A 22,536-nucleotide genomic window follows, 5' to 3' on the forward strand; every position below is an offset into this window, starting at 1 on the left:
AAAACAACAATGCTCTTAACTTCAAGTCAATTCATAACAAAAAATTTCTTAGGTGTGGTTTATGAATATTTTGTCAGGGACCTTCTTTTCCCTACGATGCAGGGTAAAACAAAACTTTGCCCCACAACATCCATTTTTGTTCATATAGAACTTCAAAAGCTGATAAAAATTCATTCACAAAAATTCCCGTTGTGTTTTTTTAAATATCTCGATAAAGAGCTCCGTAACCTATCAATATTTTAGCCTACTTTGTTCCTTAACTAATGCTCGTCATACTTAATAATGAATTCTAAATTTTAGACTTTTTCATTTCAACCAAAGAACCGAAGTACATTCTCAACAACTTTAATATTTATACAAAAATTACAAATGCTGCAAGGGATAAAAAAAAAAAACAAACAGAAAATTAAAAACAACAGCGCACCCTTTAGCAGTATATATAGAAACAACTTCATATATTTTAACAGTATTTTTATACAGTAATTTTCTTAAGAGCAGTACAATTTTCAACAAGAACTGTTATTTCAACCCAACATTTGAACTACAACTCAAATAACATCTTTTTCAACAATAAAGTATCTATCATAACAAAGCAATTTTTGAATAACAATATCACATACCAAACCAATAATACATCTCTCAAGTATGATACCCAATCTTTTAACACCAAGATAAAATAACAATAATACGTTTTGTCAAGCATATCTGTTCATCTTTTAACAAAAATAACTCGCACATTTCGCACAAACGATAGTACTGTTTAAACAATATATTTACAAAAAGTAGCAGGTTAACAGTCGTATTAAATATACGATCTCTATAATCATCAGAAAAGTTTTATGCTACAATAGTAAATCAGTTCAAATATTTACAACAATCTCAAAACGATAATTATTGTGTAGCACCTGAGGTCAACCGGTTGTGGGATCGTGTTACTTAGTCTTCAGTTTCTTACTTAATGTTTTTTCTTTATTTGTTGTCAATTCGTCGTTTTTAATGATAACCAAGGTGTTGTCTATGTGTTTATTGAAATTATGAATACTGATTGCCCTCTGCATCATATCTAAGAAGAAGATATCTTCAAAATGTGATAAAAAAATAATTTTGTTTGCATTTTATTGTCCAAATACATGTTTACAACGTTAGTATATTTTTTTTTATCATAACAAAGTTTTCAATTAACGTTGGTTTTTGATGTTATGATTTAAAATCAACATAACAATTTTTCCGATATGGAGTATGTTTTATAAATCACTAAGACTGTATTTTCATCTGTAGATACAAGTCTGAAATATAACTAACTAAACCAGTCAATTAGTACGGTCTGTCCATCGGTCTAACACAAGTTTAACCAATTTTACAATACCGTGTTAAAATATTTTTTACATGCAGGTGACTGACCCAGTAGTCAAGTTCATCACATTTGACTCCTTTGTCTTGAATCATCTTTCGATTTCTTAAGACTCAATGCACATACTGTTATTACAGATGACACATTTATAACACTGTCATATATCTAACAGCATAATTGATATTTTATATGACCATGTCCATCATTACAGGCAATTCATAGAAAGTACCTTTATTGCAGCTGTTGTCTCTTTTAAAAATATATTTTCGGATACGAATATGCTCACTCGCTTTCACACCAGGAAAGGTACGTCCCGTCCTTATTAGATCATTTACAGTCTAGTCCTCTGTCTAGTTACATCTTGAACATTTTTGTTTACTGTGGATTCATTATAATTCGATAGGTACAAATATTCGTGAAATTCGTGGGTATAGTAGAACCAAGAATTTTCATGGTTCAATGAACAATATATTTTTCAAATTAACTTGTATACAGAATTTGTCAAAACCTCGAAAATGGAACTATTCCTCAATCAGTGAAAATTGATACACACGAAAATAAATGAATACATAGTACTAGAATTCACAAGCCTTCATTACAGGTATCTTACCAAGAATATACAGTCTATACAGTTCCCAATGTATCTAACAAAAGATTTTGGATTTCTGTATGATCATTTTCAACAGCCATCATCAAAGGAGACTGTCCTTCAACATCACATTTATTGCAATTTGCTCCTCTGTGTAACAACATTTTTACTATATCTATTCTGCCGTTTTCACAAGCATACAATAAAAGTGACTCGCCAAACACGTAACATGTATTTATATCTTCCCCTTTGTCTAACAACATCTTGACTATTTTTGTATGACCTTGTGTACATGCCATCATTACAGGTGACCGACTCAACCAATTAACACATTTATATGTTGCTCCTCTGTTTAATAACATATTTACGATTTCGGTATGACCATTTTCACATGCCTTCATTAAAGATGTATTCCACATGATGTCATATGTATTTACGTCTGTTCCTCTGTCTAACAAAATCTTTACTATTTCTGTATGACCATGTTAACATGCCTTCATTACAGCTGACTGCCCCCTGACGTCACATTGATTAAATTCTGCTCCTTTGTCTAACAACAACTTCAGTATTTCTATATGACCATGTTCACACGCCTTCATGACAGATGACTGTCCCTGATTATCACAGTGATTAAAATCAGCTCCACTATCTAACAATAACTTGACTATTTCTGTATGACCATTTTCGCATGCAGTTAAAACAGGTGATTGTCCGCTATATGTACAATACCTGTTAACATTAACACCATGATTACAACACCACTTGACAAAAAAATAATCTCCTATAGAACAACAATGTAATAAAGCAGTAGGGTAGTAATCCTCATCCTCATGATCCTTTCTCTCCTTATGAATGCTATCATCATCAGAATCATCAGAACTAAAGCAATCCATGTACCATAGGTCACATTCTGCAAGTCCAACACTAAAATCGTGAAACTCTTGTTTATCATTACATCTTTGGATAAAATCTTTATCAAAACTATGCGCCAGTTGTTTTTGGTAAGATACATCAAGCGTATTCAAATGTGACAGAAATGTCTCTCTGAAATTTGGAAACTTCATATTGATGTTGCTGAATACATCTTGGACTTTTCCTTTTGACCAGTCATCTGACATTCTCTGTATGTAGATCTGATGATATTTTTGTGGTATAACAGTAATAAACTGCTCCATGTCATCCTTTCTTTCTAATACAAATCTTTCTTTGATCACACCACTGTCTGCGTTTAGGATCAGGCAATGTATTATTTTCTTTGCAAAGTAGTAAACCAAAAAGTCAAATATTTTACCATGGATCGTCTTGTAAACGTTTTTTTCTTCTTTATAAATGTATGTGTTAGTGAATCAAGTTCATCCAGAAGAATAGTTTTTGAAGTTCCTCTATTTAATTTACACGCCTCACAAATGTGTTCGATTATAGTTCTGGTTTCTTCATTCACCTTTTCCATCAGCATTTCTTCATTAACATTGTTGTTGAAGAAGACACATAACGCTAAAGCACAGTATTTGCCGTGATACCCTTTCTTGAGTAGCTTGTCAATTTCTGTTTCGTAAACTGAAAATGGATTCTGGAAGAAATCTGTAACTTCAAGTTCAGGATTATCATGATATAGTTTACATAAAAGTGGAAAACAATCATATAAATCATAGTATTGACTGATATCAGATGTTTTTTCTTTGAGGTACAACTTAGCAATTGCTTGCTTTTCAGTTTCAGACAAACAAATGTCCTTAGATAAAATGTTACATACACATGACTTGAATAGTGATAAACATTCAAACTTTTCATCATTGTAAATCTGTAACCGACATGCTACAATTATTTTTGCGAGTTTACTTTCAAGAACCATTTTCAAATGATCAATAATTGGTTCCCAAATATTAATTTCACCCTGGTTAAAAGAATAATTTCCACATAAATCATCAACAATAAACATTGCTTTTTTACTCATGTTATTTGGGTTATAAAATTTTAAAATGTCATCTGGAAATGTCACAGGAAGAATATCGTATTTGTTTTCTGCCATTTGTAAAGCCACGTGTCGGAGTGTTGCTGTCTTTCCGACACCAGAACTAGCAGTAATAGTTACACAACTATTTTCTTGAATACATTTGAGAACCTGTTGAGCAGCTCTTGTTTCTATAAACATCTTATCATCAGTGTCTTTCCAGGCTTTAAGTGTTTCTTTGATTTTTGCTGAAATGTTAATTCAGTGTCAATTAAGCATCTAGTGACATGCATGTAGTACATAGTAACTATAAAAGGCCATATTTGTACGATAATTTCATTAAAACCGTTCAATTGAAACTTGAATTACAAATTAATTAGTTATCATTATAATGATTTCACTGTACTTTTTTATTTATTGTACATGAATCTTTTTGTTGGAATAAAGGAAATCGTTAGGATCTCTTACTTTCATTTATGTTGACTCGGTCTTTTCTGAGTAATTTAAACTTTACCTTAAAAGTTCTTACAGACAAATGAAAAGGAATTTTCCTTTAATTGTATGTGTTGAGCTATCAAGACCGTATGCAATAAAAAAAACACCTCCAAGTTTATAAAGACAGACAGAGGTAATCATGTAAAGGACAGATTGCTAAAACGGGTAAAAGAAAAATATCAAAAATACCGAACTCAAAGGAAAATTCAAAACGGAAAGTCCATTATCGAATCAGATGTTCAACCACATCAAACGGATGGAAAACAACTGTCCTTTTAATGACTTGGAACAGGCATTTCCATATTTAGAACATTGTGGATATAACACGCTTTTATATCGAGCTAAACCTATCAGTTGTATGACTGTCGCATTAAATTCCATTGAACTGAAAACAATGTGTTAAAAAAATGTCAAAAATAGTAGTACATAGTTTAACATTGTGTTTTTATCTTAATCACTATAAAAACAAACAAATATGTCAACAAAGAAAATCAAAGTGGCATTAAACCAAAGAAAATAAGCAAAAATACAAACTAGAGACTCCAAAGAGCCTGAGTCGGTCACAATATATTTTTATTTACAAATGATGCATGAAATAATACAACCGTAATACTTTTGCTTTAGTTTCAGAGATACAAGTCAAAAACTGCCATTCTTAGCCATGTTTGCCATGCTGGTTGGCAGGCAGGGTCATCGGACACACTTTTAAAACTAAATACCCTAATGCTTATTTGTGCACAAATGTGGTTGAATTTGTCTCAGTTGTTTCAGGAGAAAACTTTGGAAAAGATTACAAAAATGTACGATAAATGATAAATTTGACTTTAAATATAACTCCTTGTTGGGTCAATTGACCATTTTGCCCATGTTGACTTATTTGTATACCTTACTTTGCTGAACATTATTGCTGTTTACAAATTATCTCTTTCTATAATTATATTCAAAATAATAACCAAAAGCAACAAAATTTACTTAACCTTACTAATACAGGGACAGCAACCCCACAATGGATTGTCCGATTCGCCTGAAAATTTCAGGACATATAGATCTTGACCTGATTAACAATTTTACACTGTCAGATTTGCTCTAAAGAGATATAAACCAAAATCTAAATTTTACTACTTTGTTCTGTCTTAGCCATGGTGGCCATCTTGGCCATCTTGATTGGTTGGGTGATTGGGCATATTTTTCAAATAGAGACCCAAATGATGATTGCGGCCAAGTTTAGTTTAATATGGCCCAGATTTCAGAGAAGAAGATTTTTTTTTAAAAGTTTACGACGGACGCCAAGTGATGAGAAAAGCTCACTTGGCCCTTTGGGCGATGTGAGCTAACAAACGAACATTGTACAATAACATCATGGCAGAATGTATAAGTAACGAAGCAGGTCGAAAAGATATTATCAAAAATGGACTAAACAGTAAAGGTTAATAGTTAACAAAGACAAATAAAAGACCACAATTAGACGTTATTAAGATTATAGATAACGTCAATAGATAGAATCTATACTTAAAAACCATCATGTATTTTTTGATGAAATTGATACGGAATATTAATCAACTTTCTCTTGGTATCTTCAGATAAACTCTTTTAGAAATGAATATGGGTTGTGACATTACACGAGAAGTAAAGGAAAAACATTTTATTTCAAAATTTAAATCACGATTGAATGCAAACTATGCATTTTCTATTGTGTAATAATGACGCTCCATACTTCTATATATAGACTAAGTGTAATACGATTTATCTCCCTTTATATACTCAACGACAACTATGACGTTACATACCTACCGTTACATAGTTACGTTAATCATGTATAGTTTCACCTGAAGATTGTTATTTAAACATGAAAGTACTAGTGAATTAAAACTATTCATACCGGAAATGTTGAATTTTTAGTAATCTATATATATTTCTATACACAAGAACATTTATTATAGTGATCTTTATATATTTATTGTGTGTGTGCCAACATGGCCGGAGGAGCTACAAAGAAGACTAACGAAACAGAAAGACTTCTTGGGGAGATACTTAATAAGCTAAGTATATCAGTTACAAAGATAGACTTCCATACTTCAATTCTTAAAGATATGGAAAAAAACTCATCTGATTTACGACCAATACAAGAGGCGTTAAATTCAGAAATAAGAAACTTGTCCGATACAATTGCCGTTATACCTCAAACAACTAGGCAAATTCCCGTAGATGAACTACTTTCTACCCCAGAATGGATAAGTAATCTAAATGATGCTAATTTAGAAAAAGAAGCATTCCGTAAAAGAAAGGAAATCTCAAAATTATGGAGCAGAAATTTAAACGACCGAAAACAAAATTTCTGGAATGCTTACAAATGCGAAAAATACGCAGAGGTTTATTCACGATGGATAACCATGGATTCACCCATTTTTCCAAGAAAATTTCTGATTAAAGAAATTGAAGCCGAACCAATCGAAGACACGAAACTTCGTTGGGATTTGGCAATTCAACAATTTCAAACAGAAATTTCAATTATCTTAAATAAACAAACTCGCTACACTGAGAAATACAACGCAATTGATGCTGAAATGGTGGCAGGAATACAAAAGATATCAACGGAAAGAATAGCTGAAAAGCTTAAGGAAATTTGGACACGTGATATTTTCAAAGAAGAGGAAAAATCCCGTAATTTATGGCATAAGAAGCAAGAATTCTTAGAAAATTACATAAAAAATTACGGTAAAGAGCAGTCTTTTGAAGATAATCGTAAACCAAATAAATACAAGAAACGGCAACAACGATCAAAACTTCAAACTGGTCAAAATACCAGAAGACAACCAAGTGGACAAAAGAAGATAACCAATCGCAGACGCTCAAGTTCGACAGCCAGAAAAAATACTGCGACAAACATTTCAAGAAGGCAAAGTCGGTCAGTGTCGACAAAAGGAGAACGAAAATCATATGCGGAAGTTGTTCGCAATGCTTCGTCTCAAAAACGTCGGACAGCGAATCCGCAGTCAGCTGGTAGAGGAAACTACCAACAAAATCGCCGTTCAAGAAATAAATCAGTGAACCGATCCCGTATCAATAAGAATAACGTTCAAAACAACCGGCAAAATTATGTAAATTATGTAAAAACTAATCAGCGCCAGAATCAAGAAAAACGTATTCATTTTTTAGTGTCGGGCCAAATAACTCCCGAGAGGGAGAAAAATCCAGAAGAAACCAGTCTAAAACATGCCTAAAAGTCGATCCAAAAATTATAAATTTGTCCAACAGAGTATTTAATGACAATGAACTGAAATTGCTTAAAAGGGGTTTAAAATTTACACCAACTCCCTCTGTGGATCATGATGAACTTAAAGCAGACATGTTGAAATTTTGTCGAAGATTGAGACTCACTGAATATTTCGCGGATAAAGAAAGTGAGGAGGACGACTCGTTAGTAAGAAACAAATCTACCTTTATTCCAAATACCGGAAGAAACAAGTGTTTAGATGACTATATCGAAAATTTGTCCAACTACCCACTTACACCAATTAAAGTCAACCACAACTTAACTAAAGGCGAAAAGTCAGCACTCCAAAATCTAAGAAACGATAAAAGCATAGTAATTAAGCAGGCCGATAAAGGTGGGGCAATAGTAATAATGGATTCAGACTACTATAGAATTAAAGTTGAAGAACAACTCAATGATTCGACATTTTACTCAGAAATTCCTGATAATATAGATCATCTAGTCAAGAGAAGAATGAATACCGTACTGAACAAATACACAACGGCCACTACGGAAAAAGAGTATGATTACTTGAAAAATTTCGAAAGGAAAACGAGTAACTTTTATGGCCTTCCAAAAATCCATAAATCAAAGGAGATCCAATCGGCTATTAATTCTCAGCAAAACGAATACATAAAAGTGCAAAAACCGACGGATCTTAAACTTAGACCCATCATTGCAGGTCCAGCAAGTCCCACTCACAGACTAAGCAACTTTTTAGACATAATTTTGAAACCATTGTGTAAATATGTACCGAGCTATATAAGAGACGATATAGATTTTCTCTCACACCTGCCAAAAATAGCACCGGTTCACGCTCGTTTAGTAAGCTTCGATGTCACAAGCCTATATACGAACATTCCACACGATTTAGGAATAGAGGCAATACAATATTGGGTTGCAAAACATCGAGATGCAATACCAAATCGATTCACTGTTGACTTTATATACTCGATTCTACTAAACTAATTCTTGAAAACAATTCTTTCTATTTCAATGGCAAGAACTATTTGCAACATCGGGGGACAGCAATGGGAACAAAATTTGCACCAACCTATGCAACATTAGTCATGGGCTTCCTTGAACAAAGACTGTATCAAGAAGTTGAAAATAATTTTGGAGTTGAATTTGCAAGAGAATTCGAATTATCATGGAAAAGATACCTTGATGATTGCTTCATTATCTGGAACAAATCCGACGAAGAACTCCAACTATTTTCGGACATACTAAATAACCTTCATACCTCCATAAAATTTACGAAGGATGAAAATTTTAACCAATTACCGTTTCTAGACATTCTTGTTATTAAAGATGGCACTGAAATTAAAACCGATATTTTTTACAAAGGTACTGATACTCATCAGTATTTAGATTTTAATTCGTGCCACCCATCTCATACCAAAAGGAATATCCCCTATTGTTTAGCAAGAAAAATATGTACAGTAGTCGAGGATGAACATTTGAGAGAAGACCGTCTAGAGGAACTACAATCATTTTTGATCAAGCAAAACTATCCAGAGACTTTAATAGAAAGGGGAATTCAAATGGCAAAACAGATCCCAACCAACCAACTACGCTCCACCTGCGAGGAGCAGAGTAATAACAACGATAAAATACCGTTCGTTATTACACATAATCCCCGGAACTTTAAAATTATTCCCGTTGCAAAGGCAAATTTACCTATTCTTGATCAGGATGAAAAGATGCGCCGTTTAATTAATACAGAAACACTTCTACAAAGTAAACGGCAACCACAAAACCTTAAACGACTATTGACCCGAGCACGATTCGACCAACAAAGAACATTCAGTGTGTCAAAATGTCGAGATAGTCGTTGTGGAGCATGTCCGTATATCCATGTCGGCAAGGGAATGGACATACCTAATTGGTCTATCACTTTTTACCAACGAAGACATTACCTGTAAATCCGAGAACTTAATTTATTGCATTAAATGTAATGGTTGCCAGGAAATTTATATCGGCCAAACAGGGAACAGTGTAACAGAAAGAGTGCGCATTCATAGACAACATATAAGGCAGCCACAATACAGAAAAATCCCCCTAAGCAAACATTTAGACGAATGTGGAGGGGGATTTTTTAAAATATTTCCATTTTATAAAATGAATATGGGTTGTGACATTACACGAGAAGTAAAGGAAAAACATTTTATTTCAAAATTTAAATCACGATTGAATGCAAACTATGCATTTTCTATTGTGTAATAATGACGCTCCATACTTCTATATATAGACTAAGTGTCATACGATTTATCTCCCTTTATATACTCAACGACAACTATGACGTTACATACCTACCGTTACATAGTTACGTTAATCATGTATAGTTTCACCTGAAGATTGTTATTTAAACATGAAAGTACTAGTGAATTAAAACTATTCATACCGGAAATGTTGAATTTTTAGTAATCTATATATATTTCTATACACAAGAACATTTATTATAGTGATCTTTATATATATATATATATATATATATCTATTACAAAATTAAAGAGTATTAAACAGATTGTGACAAATCATAATACGACGATCTATGCCGCGTGTTAAAACAACCTTATTGTTCATAACATTACTATTTCGTGAAAAAGTAAATTTACGACAAATGACCAAATAAATGAGTTAGATATAAATATTAATACACGAGTTCTGATTCCTTGACTGTTGAACTTTGATCTTTAGAATTTACACAACTTACCATTGTTAAAAATTCCACATATTAAACTTACATCCCTTCGTTACCGTTTATCTACATATTTGTGACCAGATCTAAAATGACTTTTGCATACGATAAATAAAACAAATCTTCCTATACACACTTTTCCAATGTCATTGCATTACTTGTAGCTGTTTATCGCTTCCATTAATATTACAAATTTAAAAAAAAATTCGCATGGATGATAATTTGTCTCACAATATATCTATCTGACCTTCTGTGTTTATCTAACATTATAAGGTATTATGAAACTATCTTTCCTTGACAAAATATTGTCCTGACATCCCTGTGTTAACCAGTTATATGTATTAAGTGTACAGACCATTGTTGACCTCTTACATTAGTAAGTACCCACCTGGTAAAGCAGAGACATGTTTCTAGACAAGCCTTCCTAATGATAATAAAATCAAAGTAAGTTTCATAATAACAGTCTTAGTACTTTAACTACAAATTACCTCTAACATTCGGTGGTATTGGATCCTGTTGAGATGCTTTTATTATTTTCATTTCTCTTCTCATAATAGTATGTGAGCGTTTCATTCTTTTAAATGATTTTTTTATATCCTTGATTTCATCATTAGAACGTTTGATGCCCCTTATTATTTCTTGGTTGGTTTGATCTAGGAATTTAGTTTTCAGCTGATCACATTCCTGCTTCATTGGCTGCCCACCTATTCTTTCAATGGCCTGTTAAATACACAGAGAATAATGGCATTTTGTCTTTGATATAACATATGAATCTAATCATCAAGTTCATAGTTAAGTGACGTCATTGCATAATATTTAAGTAGCATGTCTGTGTGAATGATCGACCAAAGTCCGTTTTCAAAGACAAAGAGGCTGTGAAATGTCTATCATATCTTCACATTAAGCATGGTGTTGTTCCTGGGGAAAAAAGCTTCAAATAACATTGTTTTGTGAGTAAATCGCACTACTACAAGTATCTTAGTTGTAAACGAATTAGGAATAGATGAGCACTCAGATAATCCCACATATATAAATGATGAGATTTTTGAGAATCATAAGTCCGTCATGGCATCAATGAACATTAAATTGAACAACAAATCGGAGGACTCACATTGTTTGTAATGGATAATTAAGCTTTACGAAATTCAATTACGGTACATTGTTGTCACATCTACATGTTCAACTAAAAAAATGTCCTTTAGATTGACTACAATTTTGTCTGCAGTGAAAGAGGGTCTTCATAAATATTGTGAAACTGTTTACTTGTGTAGTGGTATTAACCATATGTGGATTAAAATATATACTTTAAAGAACTTCTGGATAATTTTCCTTAAATGAAAAAAATCTTTTTCAATCCGGTATACCAGCATTCCACATTTTAAATTGAAAAGTCTTTTAAATAAAAAGTCCACAATGCTTATCAACATACAAATGGTAGCATACACTTTAAATTTATCAACTTTGGATATCACACGGCATATTTTATTAATAGTGAATAAAAAGTTGAAACATGATACACAGAGGAACAAGTAATCAGTATGCTGGAGTTCATTATTGACAATATATGTGTTGATAGTACCAAAAAGAGAAACAATAATCACGGCTTCTCCTGCCTCATTTTGATCCCTTATACCTTGAATTTGACATACGCAGTCATCTCAGAGTACAAGAAACTATGACAAACGAGACGATTGCAATTTTGAAATTATCAATGTCCACACCCTAGTAGCCATATACCGACTTATCCTGTTTATGGGATATATATTTCCATACTAATTCAGTATTAAAGAGCTGGCAGCTTTGTAAAAATGTCTGAGCATCAAGTGGATGTTTTTAGTAAGTTTTGCCATTACGTGTGTCTTTATTTCGTTAAGATTTTTATGAATTGATATTTTGCAAGTTAATATGTCCATATTTTGTCATATTTTATTAACTTCGAATTTTCATAATTTACATTGGACATTGGTATCAGTGTTCATAGTTTTCACAAGTTACAATACAATATAAAAAAAATGGTTTCCTTGCTATTTCTTTAAAACAAAAGGAAAACAACAAAATACCGAACCCCAAGGCAATCTTAAACAAAAAGTCTCCACCAAACGGAACAATCAACAACTAAGAAGTACATGATAATTTGTGCTGTCAAATAAAGAAACACAAATAATAATTAAAAAAAATCATTTGGTTTAAATTGTGTTACTTTTTCATCCAGTAAACAAAAATGAAAGTTATAAATTCAAAAGTCATAGGATGGCAATAACAACAATAGGGTAAATTTTGAAAACTAAGGCAATGGACTCAAGCGAATATTACGTATTTTTCTCGTTTACAAAATACTTATCAGTGACAATCGAAGCAAAACGTTAAAAATGCCAAATAAAGTACGAAACTGATAAGCAGTGAGAACCCATCATTTAAAAGAAAAATCGGTTCAAATCAAGCATAATTGATGAGTCTCATGCAGACGAAACTCGTTGCTCGCTGACCAATCCATAACCCTAGTATCATAGATGAATTTTCTGCTTGTTTATATGTTGAGATTTTTTCATGAGGAAAGACGATTTACTAGTTCAAACGGTGTTATGTCCTTAATTAACTTCCAAAATATGTCTTAATATGTATCATATGTAAATATCAACAGAAAATATTATTGAAAACAGTCACTTTATTTTCACAAATTAAAAACGTGTAGGAAATATCATTATTATGTGTTTAAAGCACATTAAACCAATAATATTAATATTTTTTGAATTACAGTGCCAAATGATGTTAACTTGGTGATTTAACATCAGCTGAAGGAAACTTAATAAACTTACTCCAGTTATATCAGTCCAGGCTGTGTTGAAGAAAGTATCGTCTAGTTTACCATTATCCGTATGGGACAAATAATTCCTGTAGTGTTTTATTCTTGCTAAATCTGCTGATTGTGTTGTCTCTGCTGCATTAGGTAAACTGTCAAAGCCATAAACGGGAGGGTTCATTGAAGTCAAGTTCCTCAATAATGTTATCATCAGTGTCACATCAAAAGTTTTAGAATCTGGAACATCTAGTAAATACATCAGATAAAATTATAAGCGATACAAAGATAGGACAAAAGTTTATTCATCTCCATTGAAACGAATGATAAATAGGTGAATCATCTAATGAATTATATGTTAATTTAAGACAACAGTAGTTTACCTTTGTTCAAATTCATTGATAAAATCTGGTACATGCCTTAACAGAGATTGAAAAAAATATGACTTGAACTTGCTTTTCAAATGTTGATTATGTTACACCACGGTTGGTAAGTGATGAGGAAAGCATATGTAACTTATATTTTCTTTTATCCTTGGTCTTTGATTGATAAACGTCTCATAAGCAGTAATGCCACATGTTGCCAGTTTCTTAGTGTATTTCTTGCATAAATATTCAAGTATAGCTAGTATAATTAAAGACTTTTGAAGATTCTTAAAAGATTTTAGCAAAAAGTGGAAATTAAACAAATACAAAAAAACCAAACAAAAGCCTTACAAATAGAAAATTCCGAAGGCTTGCGATACCATTGGAATGGAAATGTTCAAATCAGAGACGAATTAAGCCATGACTAATATACGCAATCAATATATTTTTAAATTCATTTTTGTAAATGGGTTCATCTATATACAGAGAGTGATAAGATATATATTTCAAAATTGATATGTCTAGCTTGTGACAGGGATTTTTTCGGAATCTGAGGCAAGAGATTGTTAAATTTGAAACTCACCAGGACGTCTTGGAAACAGGAGGTTCCACTGTGAGTGGTTGATTCGCCGTTTCTTTTGCATGTCACGCAGTTTGTTATACTCTTTATTCAGTGAGACATCTAAACTTGCTGGAGCAAATTCATTATCAAAACACTTCCTCACTGCACGTGGAGCAATTCCAGTTAGTAACAAACTCATTCGAACGTAATATTCTTCATCTTGAGAAATGGATTCCATTCTGACGGATTGAATCAGGATTCAAACTCTGATGATCTTTGATAGTTATATGATAATGGTCACTATTTTGAAATAGATATCAAACTAGACATTTGTAATTCGTATGAAGAGGAAAATAACCATCTTAAAATCTGCTTTGTCTCCTGAAAAAAAATTGATAGTATGCCATTAAAGAAACTTGATTAAACTAGCTAGATTTGTATTACATTTACCATTGGCAAAATTTTTTAGTTAAAAACTATTAAAAGTTAAAAAGGATTTTATAAGATTGAATAAATTGGCCTTTTAAAACTCTATTAAATAAAATTAAAAAAGAAAAGGGGATTACGGGTCGAAATTGTTTGATGATACTTCGGACGCAAGAAATTAATAACGTGTTGTTTTCAATATTTTACATCACTGGGTCGATACCTCTGCTGGTGGACTATCAGTCCCCGAGGGTATCATCAGCTCGGTAGTCAGTATTTCGGTACTGACATGATTTAACAAACTTTACTAAAATTGTCCGTTTATAAATTTATAAATTATTAAGAAACTAAGGTTTCAACTCCCTCAGGCAAAGTTGGCTTTAGATTAATTTGGCTAATTATTTTAGGTATTTTTTGACATTCAGCTCTTCAACGGTTTCGGTACTTATACATCTTCGGATTTCAAATGTTTGGCTTTGAGCGTTCCTGATGAAGGTAAATCCAGAAAAGCGCTTCGGACGCAAGAAATTAATAACGTGTTGTTTTCAATATTTTACATCACTGGGTCGATACCTCTGCTGGTGGACTATCAGTCCCCGAGGGTATCATCAGCTCGGTAGTCAGTATTTCGGTACTGACATGATTTAACAAACTTTACTAAAATTGTCCGTTTATAAATTTATAAATTATTAAGAAACTAAGGTTTCAACTCCCTCAGGCAAAGTTGGCTTTAGATTAATTTGGCTAATTATTTTAGGTATTTTTTGACATTCAGCTCTTCAACGGTTTCGGTACTTATACATCTTCGGATTTCAAATGTTTGGCTTTGAGCGTTCCTGATGAAGGTAAATCCAGAAAAGCGCTTCGGACGCAAGAAATTAATAACGTGTTGTTTTCAATATTTTACATCACTGGGTCGATACCTCTGCTGGTGGACTATCAGTCCCCGAGGGTATCATCAGCTCGGTAGTCAGTATTTCGGTACTGACATGATTTAACAAACTTTACTAAAATTGTCCGTTTATAAATTTATAAATTATTAAGAAACTAAGGTTTCAACTCCCTCAGGCAAAGTTGGCTTTAGATTAATTTGGCTAATTATTTTAGGTATTTTTTGACATTCAGCTCTTCAACGGTTTCGGTACTTATACATCTTCGGATTTCAAATGTTTGGCTTTGAGCGTTCCTGATGAAGGTAAATCCAGAAAAGCGCTTCGGACGCAAGAAATTAATAACGTGTTGTTTTCAATATTTTACATCACTGGGTCGATACCTCTGCTGGTGGACTATCAGTCCCCGAGGGTATCATCAGCTCGGTAGTCAGTATTTCGGTACTGACATGATTTAACAAACTTTACTAAAATTGTCCGTTTATAAATTTATAAATTATTAAGAAACTAAGGTTTCAACTCCCTCAGGCAAAGTTGGCTTTAGATTAATTTGGCTAATTATTTTAGGTATTTTTTGACATTCAGCTCTTCAACGGTTTCGGTACTTATACATCTTCGGATTTCAAATGTTTGGCTTTGAGCGTTCCTGATGAAGGTAAATCCAGAAAAGCGCTTCGGACGCAAGAAATTAATAACGTGTTGTTTTCAATATTTTACATCACTGGGTCGATACCTCTGCTGGTGGACTATCAGTCCCCGAGGGTATCATCAGCTCGGTAGTCAGTATTTCGGTACTGACATGATTTAACAAACTTTACTAAAATTGTCCGTTTATAAATTTATAAATTATTAAGAAACTAAGGTTTCAACTCCCTCAGGCAAAGTTGGCTTTAGATTAATTTGGCTAATTATTTTAGGTATTTTTTGACATTCAGCTCTTCAACGGTTTCGGTACTTATACATCTTCGGATTTCAAATGTTTGGCTTTGAGCGTTCCTGATGAAGGTAAATCCAGCAAAAGCGCTTCGGACGCAAGAAATTAATAACGTGTTGTTTTCGGACGCAAGAAATTAATAACGTGTTGTTTTCAATATTTTACATCACTGGGTCGATACCTCTGCTGGTGGACTATCAGTCCCCGAGGGTATCATCAGCTCGGTAGTCAGTATTTCGGTACTGACATGATTTAACAAACTTTACTAAAATTGTCCGTTTATAAATTTATAAATTATTAAGAAACTAAGGTTTCAACTCCCTCAGGCAAAGTTGGCTTTAGATTAATTTGGCTAATTATTTTAGGTATTTTTTGACATTCAGCTCTTCAACGGTTTCGGTACTTATACATCTTCGGATTTCAAATGTTTGGCTTTGAGCGTTCCTGATGAAGGTAAATCCAGCAAAAGCGCTTCGGACGCAAGAAATTAATAACGTGTTGTTTTCAATATTTTACATCACTGGGTCGATACCTCTGCTGGTGGACTATCAGTCCCCGAGGGTATCATCAGCTCGGTAGTCAGTATTTCGGTACTGACATGATTTAACAAACTTTACTAAAATTGTCCGTTTATAAATTTATAAATTATTAAGAAACTAAGGTTTCAACTCCCTCAGGCAAAGTTGGCTTTAGATTAATTTGGCTAATTATTTTAGGTATTTTTTGACATTCAGCTCTTCAACGGTTTCGGTACTTATACATCTTCGGATTTCAAATGTTTGGCTTTGAGCGTTCCTGATGAAGGTAAATCCAGAAAAGCGCTTCGGACGCAAGAAATTAATAACGTGTTGTTTTCAATATTTTACATCACTGGGTCGATACCTCTGCTGGTGGACTATCAGTCCCCGAGGGTATCATCAGCTCGGTAGTCAGTATTTCGGTACTGACATGATTTAACAAACTTTACTAAAATTGTCCGTTTATAAATTTATAAATTATTAAGAAACTAAGGTTTCAACTCCCTCAGGCAAAGTTGGCTTTAGATTAATTTGGCTAATTATTTTAGGTATTTTTTGACATTCAGCTCTTCAACGGTTTCGGTACTTATACATCTTCGGATTTCAAATGTTTGGCTTTGAGCGTTCCTGATGAAGGTAAATCCAGAAAAGCGCTTCGGACGCAAGAAATTAATAACGTGTTGTTTTCAATATTTTACATCACTGGGTCGATACCTCTGCTGGTGGACTATCAGTCCCCGAGGGTATCATCAGCTCGGTAGTCAGTATTTCGGTACTGACATGATTTAACAAACTTTACTAAAATTGTCCGTTTATAAATTTATAAATTATTAAGAAACTAAGGTTTCAACTCCCTCAGGCAAAGTTGGCTTTAGATTAATTTGGCTAATTATTTTAGGTATTTTTTGACATTCAGCTCTTCAACGGTTTCGGTACTTATACATCTTCTCGGATTTCAAATGTTTGGCTTTGAGCGTTCCTGATGAAGGTAAATCCAGAAAAGCGCTTCGGACGCAAGAAATTAATAACGTGTTGTTTTCAATATTTTACATCACTGGGTCGATACCTCTGCTGGTGGACTATCAGTCCCCGAGGGTATCATCAGCTCGGTAGTCAGTATTTCGGTACTGACATGATTTAACAAACTTTACTAAAATTGTCCGTTTATAAATTTATAAATTATTAAGAAACTAAGGTTTCAACTCCCTCAGGCAAAGTTGGCTTTAGATTAATTTGGCTAATTATTTTAGGTATTTTTTGACATTCAGCTCTTCAACGGTTTCGGTACTTATACATCTTCGGATTTCAAATGTTTGGCTTTGAGCGTTCCTGATGAAGGTAAATCCAGAAAAGCGCTTCGGACGCAAGAAATTAATAACGTGTTGTTTTCAATATTTTACATCACTGGGTCGATACCTCTGCTGGTGGACTATCAGTCCCCGAGGGTATCATCAGCTCGGTAGTCAGTATTTCGGTACTGACATGATTTAACAAACTTTACTAAAATTGTCCGTTTATAAATTTATAAATTATTAAGAAACTAAGGTTTCAACTCCCTCAGGCAAAGTTGGCTTTAGATTAATTTGGCTAATTATTTTAGGTATTTTTTGACATTCAGCTCTTCAACGGTTTCGGTACTTATACATCTTCGGATTTCAAATGTTTGGCTTTGAGCGTTCCTGATGAAGGTAAATCCAGAAAAGCGCTTCGGACGCAAGAAATTAATAACGTGTTGTTTTCAATATTTTACATCACTGGGTCGATACCTCTGCTGGTGGACTATCAGTCCCCGAGGGTATCATCAGCTCGGTAGTCAGTATTTCGGTACTGACATGATTTAACAAACTTTACTAAAATTGTCCGTTTATAAATTTATAAATTATTAAGAAACTAAGGTTTCAACTCCCTCAGGCAAAGTTGGCTTTAGATTAATTTGGCTAATTATTTTAGGTATTTTTTGACATTCAGCTCTTCAACGGTTTCGGTACTTATACATCTTCGGATTTCAAATGTTTGGCTTTGAGCGTTCCTGATGAAGGTAAATCCAGCAAAAGCGCTTCGGACGCAAGAAATTAATAACGTGTTGTTTTCAATATTTTACATCACTGGGTCGATACCTCTGCTGGTGGACTATCAGTCCCCGAGGGTATCATCAGCTCGGTAGTCAGTATTTCGGTACTGACATGATTTAACAAACTTTACTAAAATTGTCCGTTTATAAATTTATAAATTATTAAGAAACTAAGGTTTCAACTCCCTCAGGCAAAGTTGGCTTTAGATTAATTTGGCTAATTATTTTAGGTATTTTTTGACATTCAGCTCTTCAACGGTTTCGGTACTTATACATCTTCGGATTTCAAATGTTTGGCTTTGAGCGTTCCTGATGAAGGTAAATCCAGAAAAGCGCTTCGGACGCAAGAAATTAATAACGTGTTGTTTTCAATATTTTACATCACTGGGTCGATACCTCTGCTGGTGGACTATCAGTCCCCGAGGGTATCATCAGCTCGGTAGTCAGTATTTCGGTGCTGACATGATTTAACAAACTTTACTAAAATTGTCCGTTTATAAATTTATAAATTATTAAGAAACTAAGGTTTCAACTCCCTCAGGCAAAGTTGGCTTTAGATTAATTTGGCTAATTATTTTAGGTATTTTTTGACATTCAGCTCTTCAACGGTTTCGGTACTTATACATCTTCGGATTTCAAATGTTTGGCTTTGAGCGTTCCTGATGAAGGTAAATCCAGAAAAGCGCTTCGGACGCAAGAAATTAATAACGTGTTGTTTTCAATATTTTACATCACTGGGTCGATACCTCTGCTGGTGGACTATCAGTCCCCGAGGGTATCATCAGCTCGGTAGTCAGTATTTCGGTACTGACATGATTTAACAAACTTTACTAAAATTGTCCGTTTATAAATTTATAAATTATTAAGAAACTAAGGTTTCAACTCCCTCAGGCAAAGTTGGCTTTAGATTAATTTGGCTAATTATTTTAGGTATTTTTTGACATTCAGCTCTTCAACGGTTTCGGTACTTATACATCTTCGGATTTCAAATGTTTGGCTTTGAGCGTTCCTGATGAAGGTAAATCCAGAAAAGCGCTTCGGACGCAAGAAATTAATAACGTGTTGTTTTCAACATTTTACATCACTGGGTCGATACCTCTGCTGGTGGACTATCAGTCCCCGAGGGTATCATCAGCTCGGTAGTCAGTATTTCGGTACTGACATGATTTAACAAACTTTACTAAAATTGTCCGTTTATAAATTTATAAATTATTAAGAAACTAAGGTTTCAACTCCCTCAGGCAAAGTTGGCTTTAGATTAATTTGGCTAATTATTTTAGGTATTTTTTGACATTCAGCTCTTCAACGGTTTCGGTACTTATACATCTTCGGATTTCAAATGTTTGGCTTTGAGCGTTCCTGATGAAGGTAAATCCAGAAAAGCGCTTCGGACGCAAGAAATTAATAACGTGTTGTTTTCAATATTTTACATCACTGGGTCGATACCTCTGCTGGTGGACTATCAGTCCCCGAGGGTATCATCAGCTCGGTAGTCAGTATTTCGGTACTGACATGATTTAACAAACTTTACTAAAATTGTCCGTTTATAAATTTATAAATTATTAAGAAACTAAGGTTTCAACTCCCTCAGGCAAAGTTGGCTTTAGATTAATTTGGCTAATTATTTTAGGTATTTTTTGACATTCAGCTCTTCAACGGTTTCGGTACTTATACATCTTCGGATTTCAAATGTTTGGCTTTGAGCGTTCCTGATGAAGGTAAATCCAGAAAAGCGCTTCGGACGCAAGAAATTAATAACGTGTTGTTTTCAATATTTCATGACCTTTGTATAAAATTGGAGATTTCAAAATATCTGACTGAACGTTACAAAAATACATCCTTAGAATGTACAAACTTAAAAAAATATACTTACTTCACATATTCTTTCGATTACAGCAGTCTTTGAACTTCAAACAATGAATAGTAGATACTTTTTGGCAAAGCAACTTTAACTAAATGAATTAACTGATCAAACTACTGTCAAAAACTAATCTCAAATGTTTCGCATGTTAGCAGTGAATTTAGTTCACTGTCATTACACCAGGTTGTCGTACTTTATATAAATGGAAAAAAAACTGTAGATTTTGAACTATATTTGTAAATAATATACGTGTTGATAACGCAATAAAGGATCGTATTGACCCAAGAACTGCCCTTTCAAATTTAAAAAAGATTAAAATACCTTTAAATGAATTGTATGAAAATTAAGATAATACTTTAGAAACCATGTGAGACATGTCGACAAGACGGCTTGTCAAACATATAAAAAGATATATAATATGAGAACAATGAACAAGAACAAAAACAATTATGTTTGATATGTATATGTTGTGTATAATATCGATTTCAGAATTTGATTTTCATATAATAATGTATTCGAAAGGAACGTTTCAGAAACGTGTTTTGGGCTTTTTAACTTTTTTGGATTCGAGCGTCACTGGTGAGTCTTTTGTAGACGAAACGCGCGTCTGGCGTATATACTAATTTTAGTCCTGGTATCTATGATCAGTTAATCTACATAAATGACACTTACATCAATGCAAATGACCTGATTATCATCCTTTTTATGAGTCTGATCAATCGATCCTTGCATTGCAAATTCACATCATTTAACATGTTTGAAGTATATTCCCCAGGACCAACAATTGTTATCTTGCAAAACCTCTTTATCAACAAAGAAGAGTATTGGATTCGCGAGCTTGAAACTGTGACACCCTATTTGTTGTAATCTAAAAAGTTGTTAACTGTACATATACCGAACAAATAGATAAACATCAATTATGTAAACGGTACACAATCAAATAATAAAACTGTACAAACAAGAGGGGAAGAAGAATCAGTTGAATTAAAACGTTTGATACCAATGAAACTGAGTATAGATACAAATTTAAAACACGTATATATAAACATGATAAATGTATAAAATACCCGTCTCATGTTAGATTGTATGATAAGGGTTATTTTTTAGCCTTTTCTGGTGTTGTCTAGTTTTGAGAAGTGATTTAAAACTTGTTATAATCTTATCATATATCTCAATTTATTTAATGATAGAGTTCAGCAAATCTCATTTGTAGGCAAACCATTATGACAATGTACAAATTGCGTGGATCAATTAAATAGGAGGAGCATAAAATTCTTTTATTTCGGGTTGTTTATATACCTCATTGTGTGTTCAAAAGATTCCTCTGTTAGGCAATAAAAATGAATTAAAAATACCGAACCCCAAAGGAAATTATAACAAATGGAAGTTCATAAAAACCGACTCAATTAACCAATCACTCGGCAATATTAAACAACGACTTGAAACGATTCTCATATTCGGCCTTGGTGCAAATATCTTCTGATGTAAGACAGTTAGTATTTATGTAAACGCCCACTTTAAAAAAAAAAACACTATTAGTTGATAAGAAAAAACAACAACAATGAAATTTTCGTGGAATGTACAATGATTTCTTTTCTTCGTTTCTCAAACTTAAAATATTTTTTGATCGAAAGTTCATAATTCCTTAAAAGCTTTGATGCTAATAACTAATATCGTATTTAAGACGAAGTAGTTCTTTCACATGACATTGGTAATTATTTTTTAAATTGAAAACATATGGCGGATTCAAATTACTCGTCTTAGTGCAAATA

The 22,536-nt window shown here is 33.2% G+C and overlaps 2 protein-coding genes across 2 annotated transcripts; both read right to left on the minus strand.

Annotated features, from left to right (window-relative positions):
- Nucleotides 1-1,975: 1,975 nt before the first annotated feature.
- On the minus strand, nt 1,976-2,359 carry LOC139526425 (ankyrin repeat domain-containing protein 23-like). The gene has a single exon (XM_071321573.1). It carries the CDS (start codon nt 2,357-2,359, stop codon nt 1,976-1,978), a length of 384 nt encoding a protein of 127 aa, XP_071177674.1.
- A 61-nt stretch (nt 2,360-2,420) lies between these two features.
- LOC139527782 (uncharacterized) lies at nt 2,421-20,980 on the minus strand. Its single transcript, XM_071323454.1, has 5 exons — nt 20,777-20,980; nt 14,086-14,445; nt 13,157-13,386; nt 10,829-11,060; nt 2,421-4,139 (listed from the first exon to the last, which is right to left on the minus strand). Exons 2-5 carry the CDS (start codon nt 14,300-14,302, stop codon nt 3,187-3,189), a joined length of 1,632 nt encoding a protein of 543 aa, XP_071179555.1. The 5' UTR covers nt 14,303-14,445; nt 20,777-20,980; the 3' UTR covers nt 2,421-3,186.
- Nucleotides 20,981-22,536: the final 1,556 nt, after the last annotated feature.

This window comes from Mytilus edulis, chromosome 6, assembly GCF_963676685.1.
Source record: "Mytilus edulis chromosome 6, xbMytEdul2.2, whole genome shotgun sequence".
Lineage (NCBI taxonomy): Eukaryota > Metazoa > Mollusca > Bivalvia > Mytilida > Mytilidae > Mytilus > Mytilus edulis.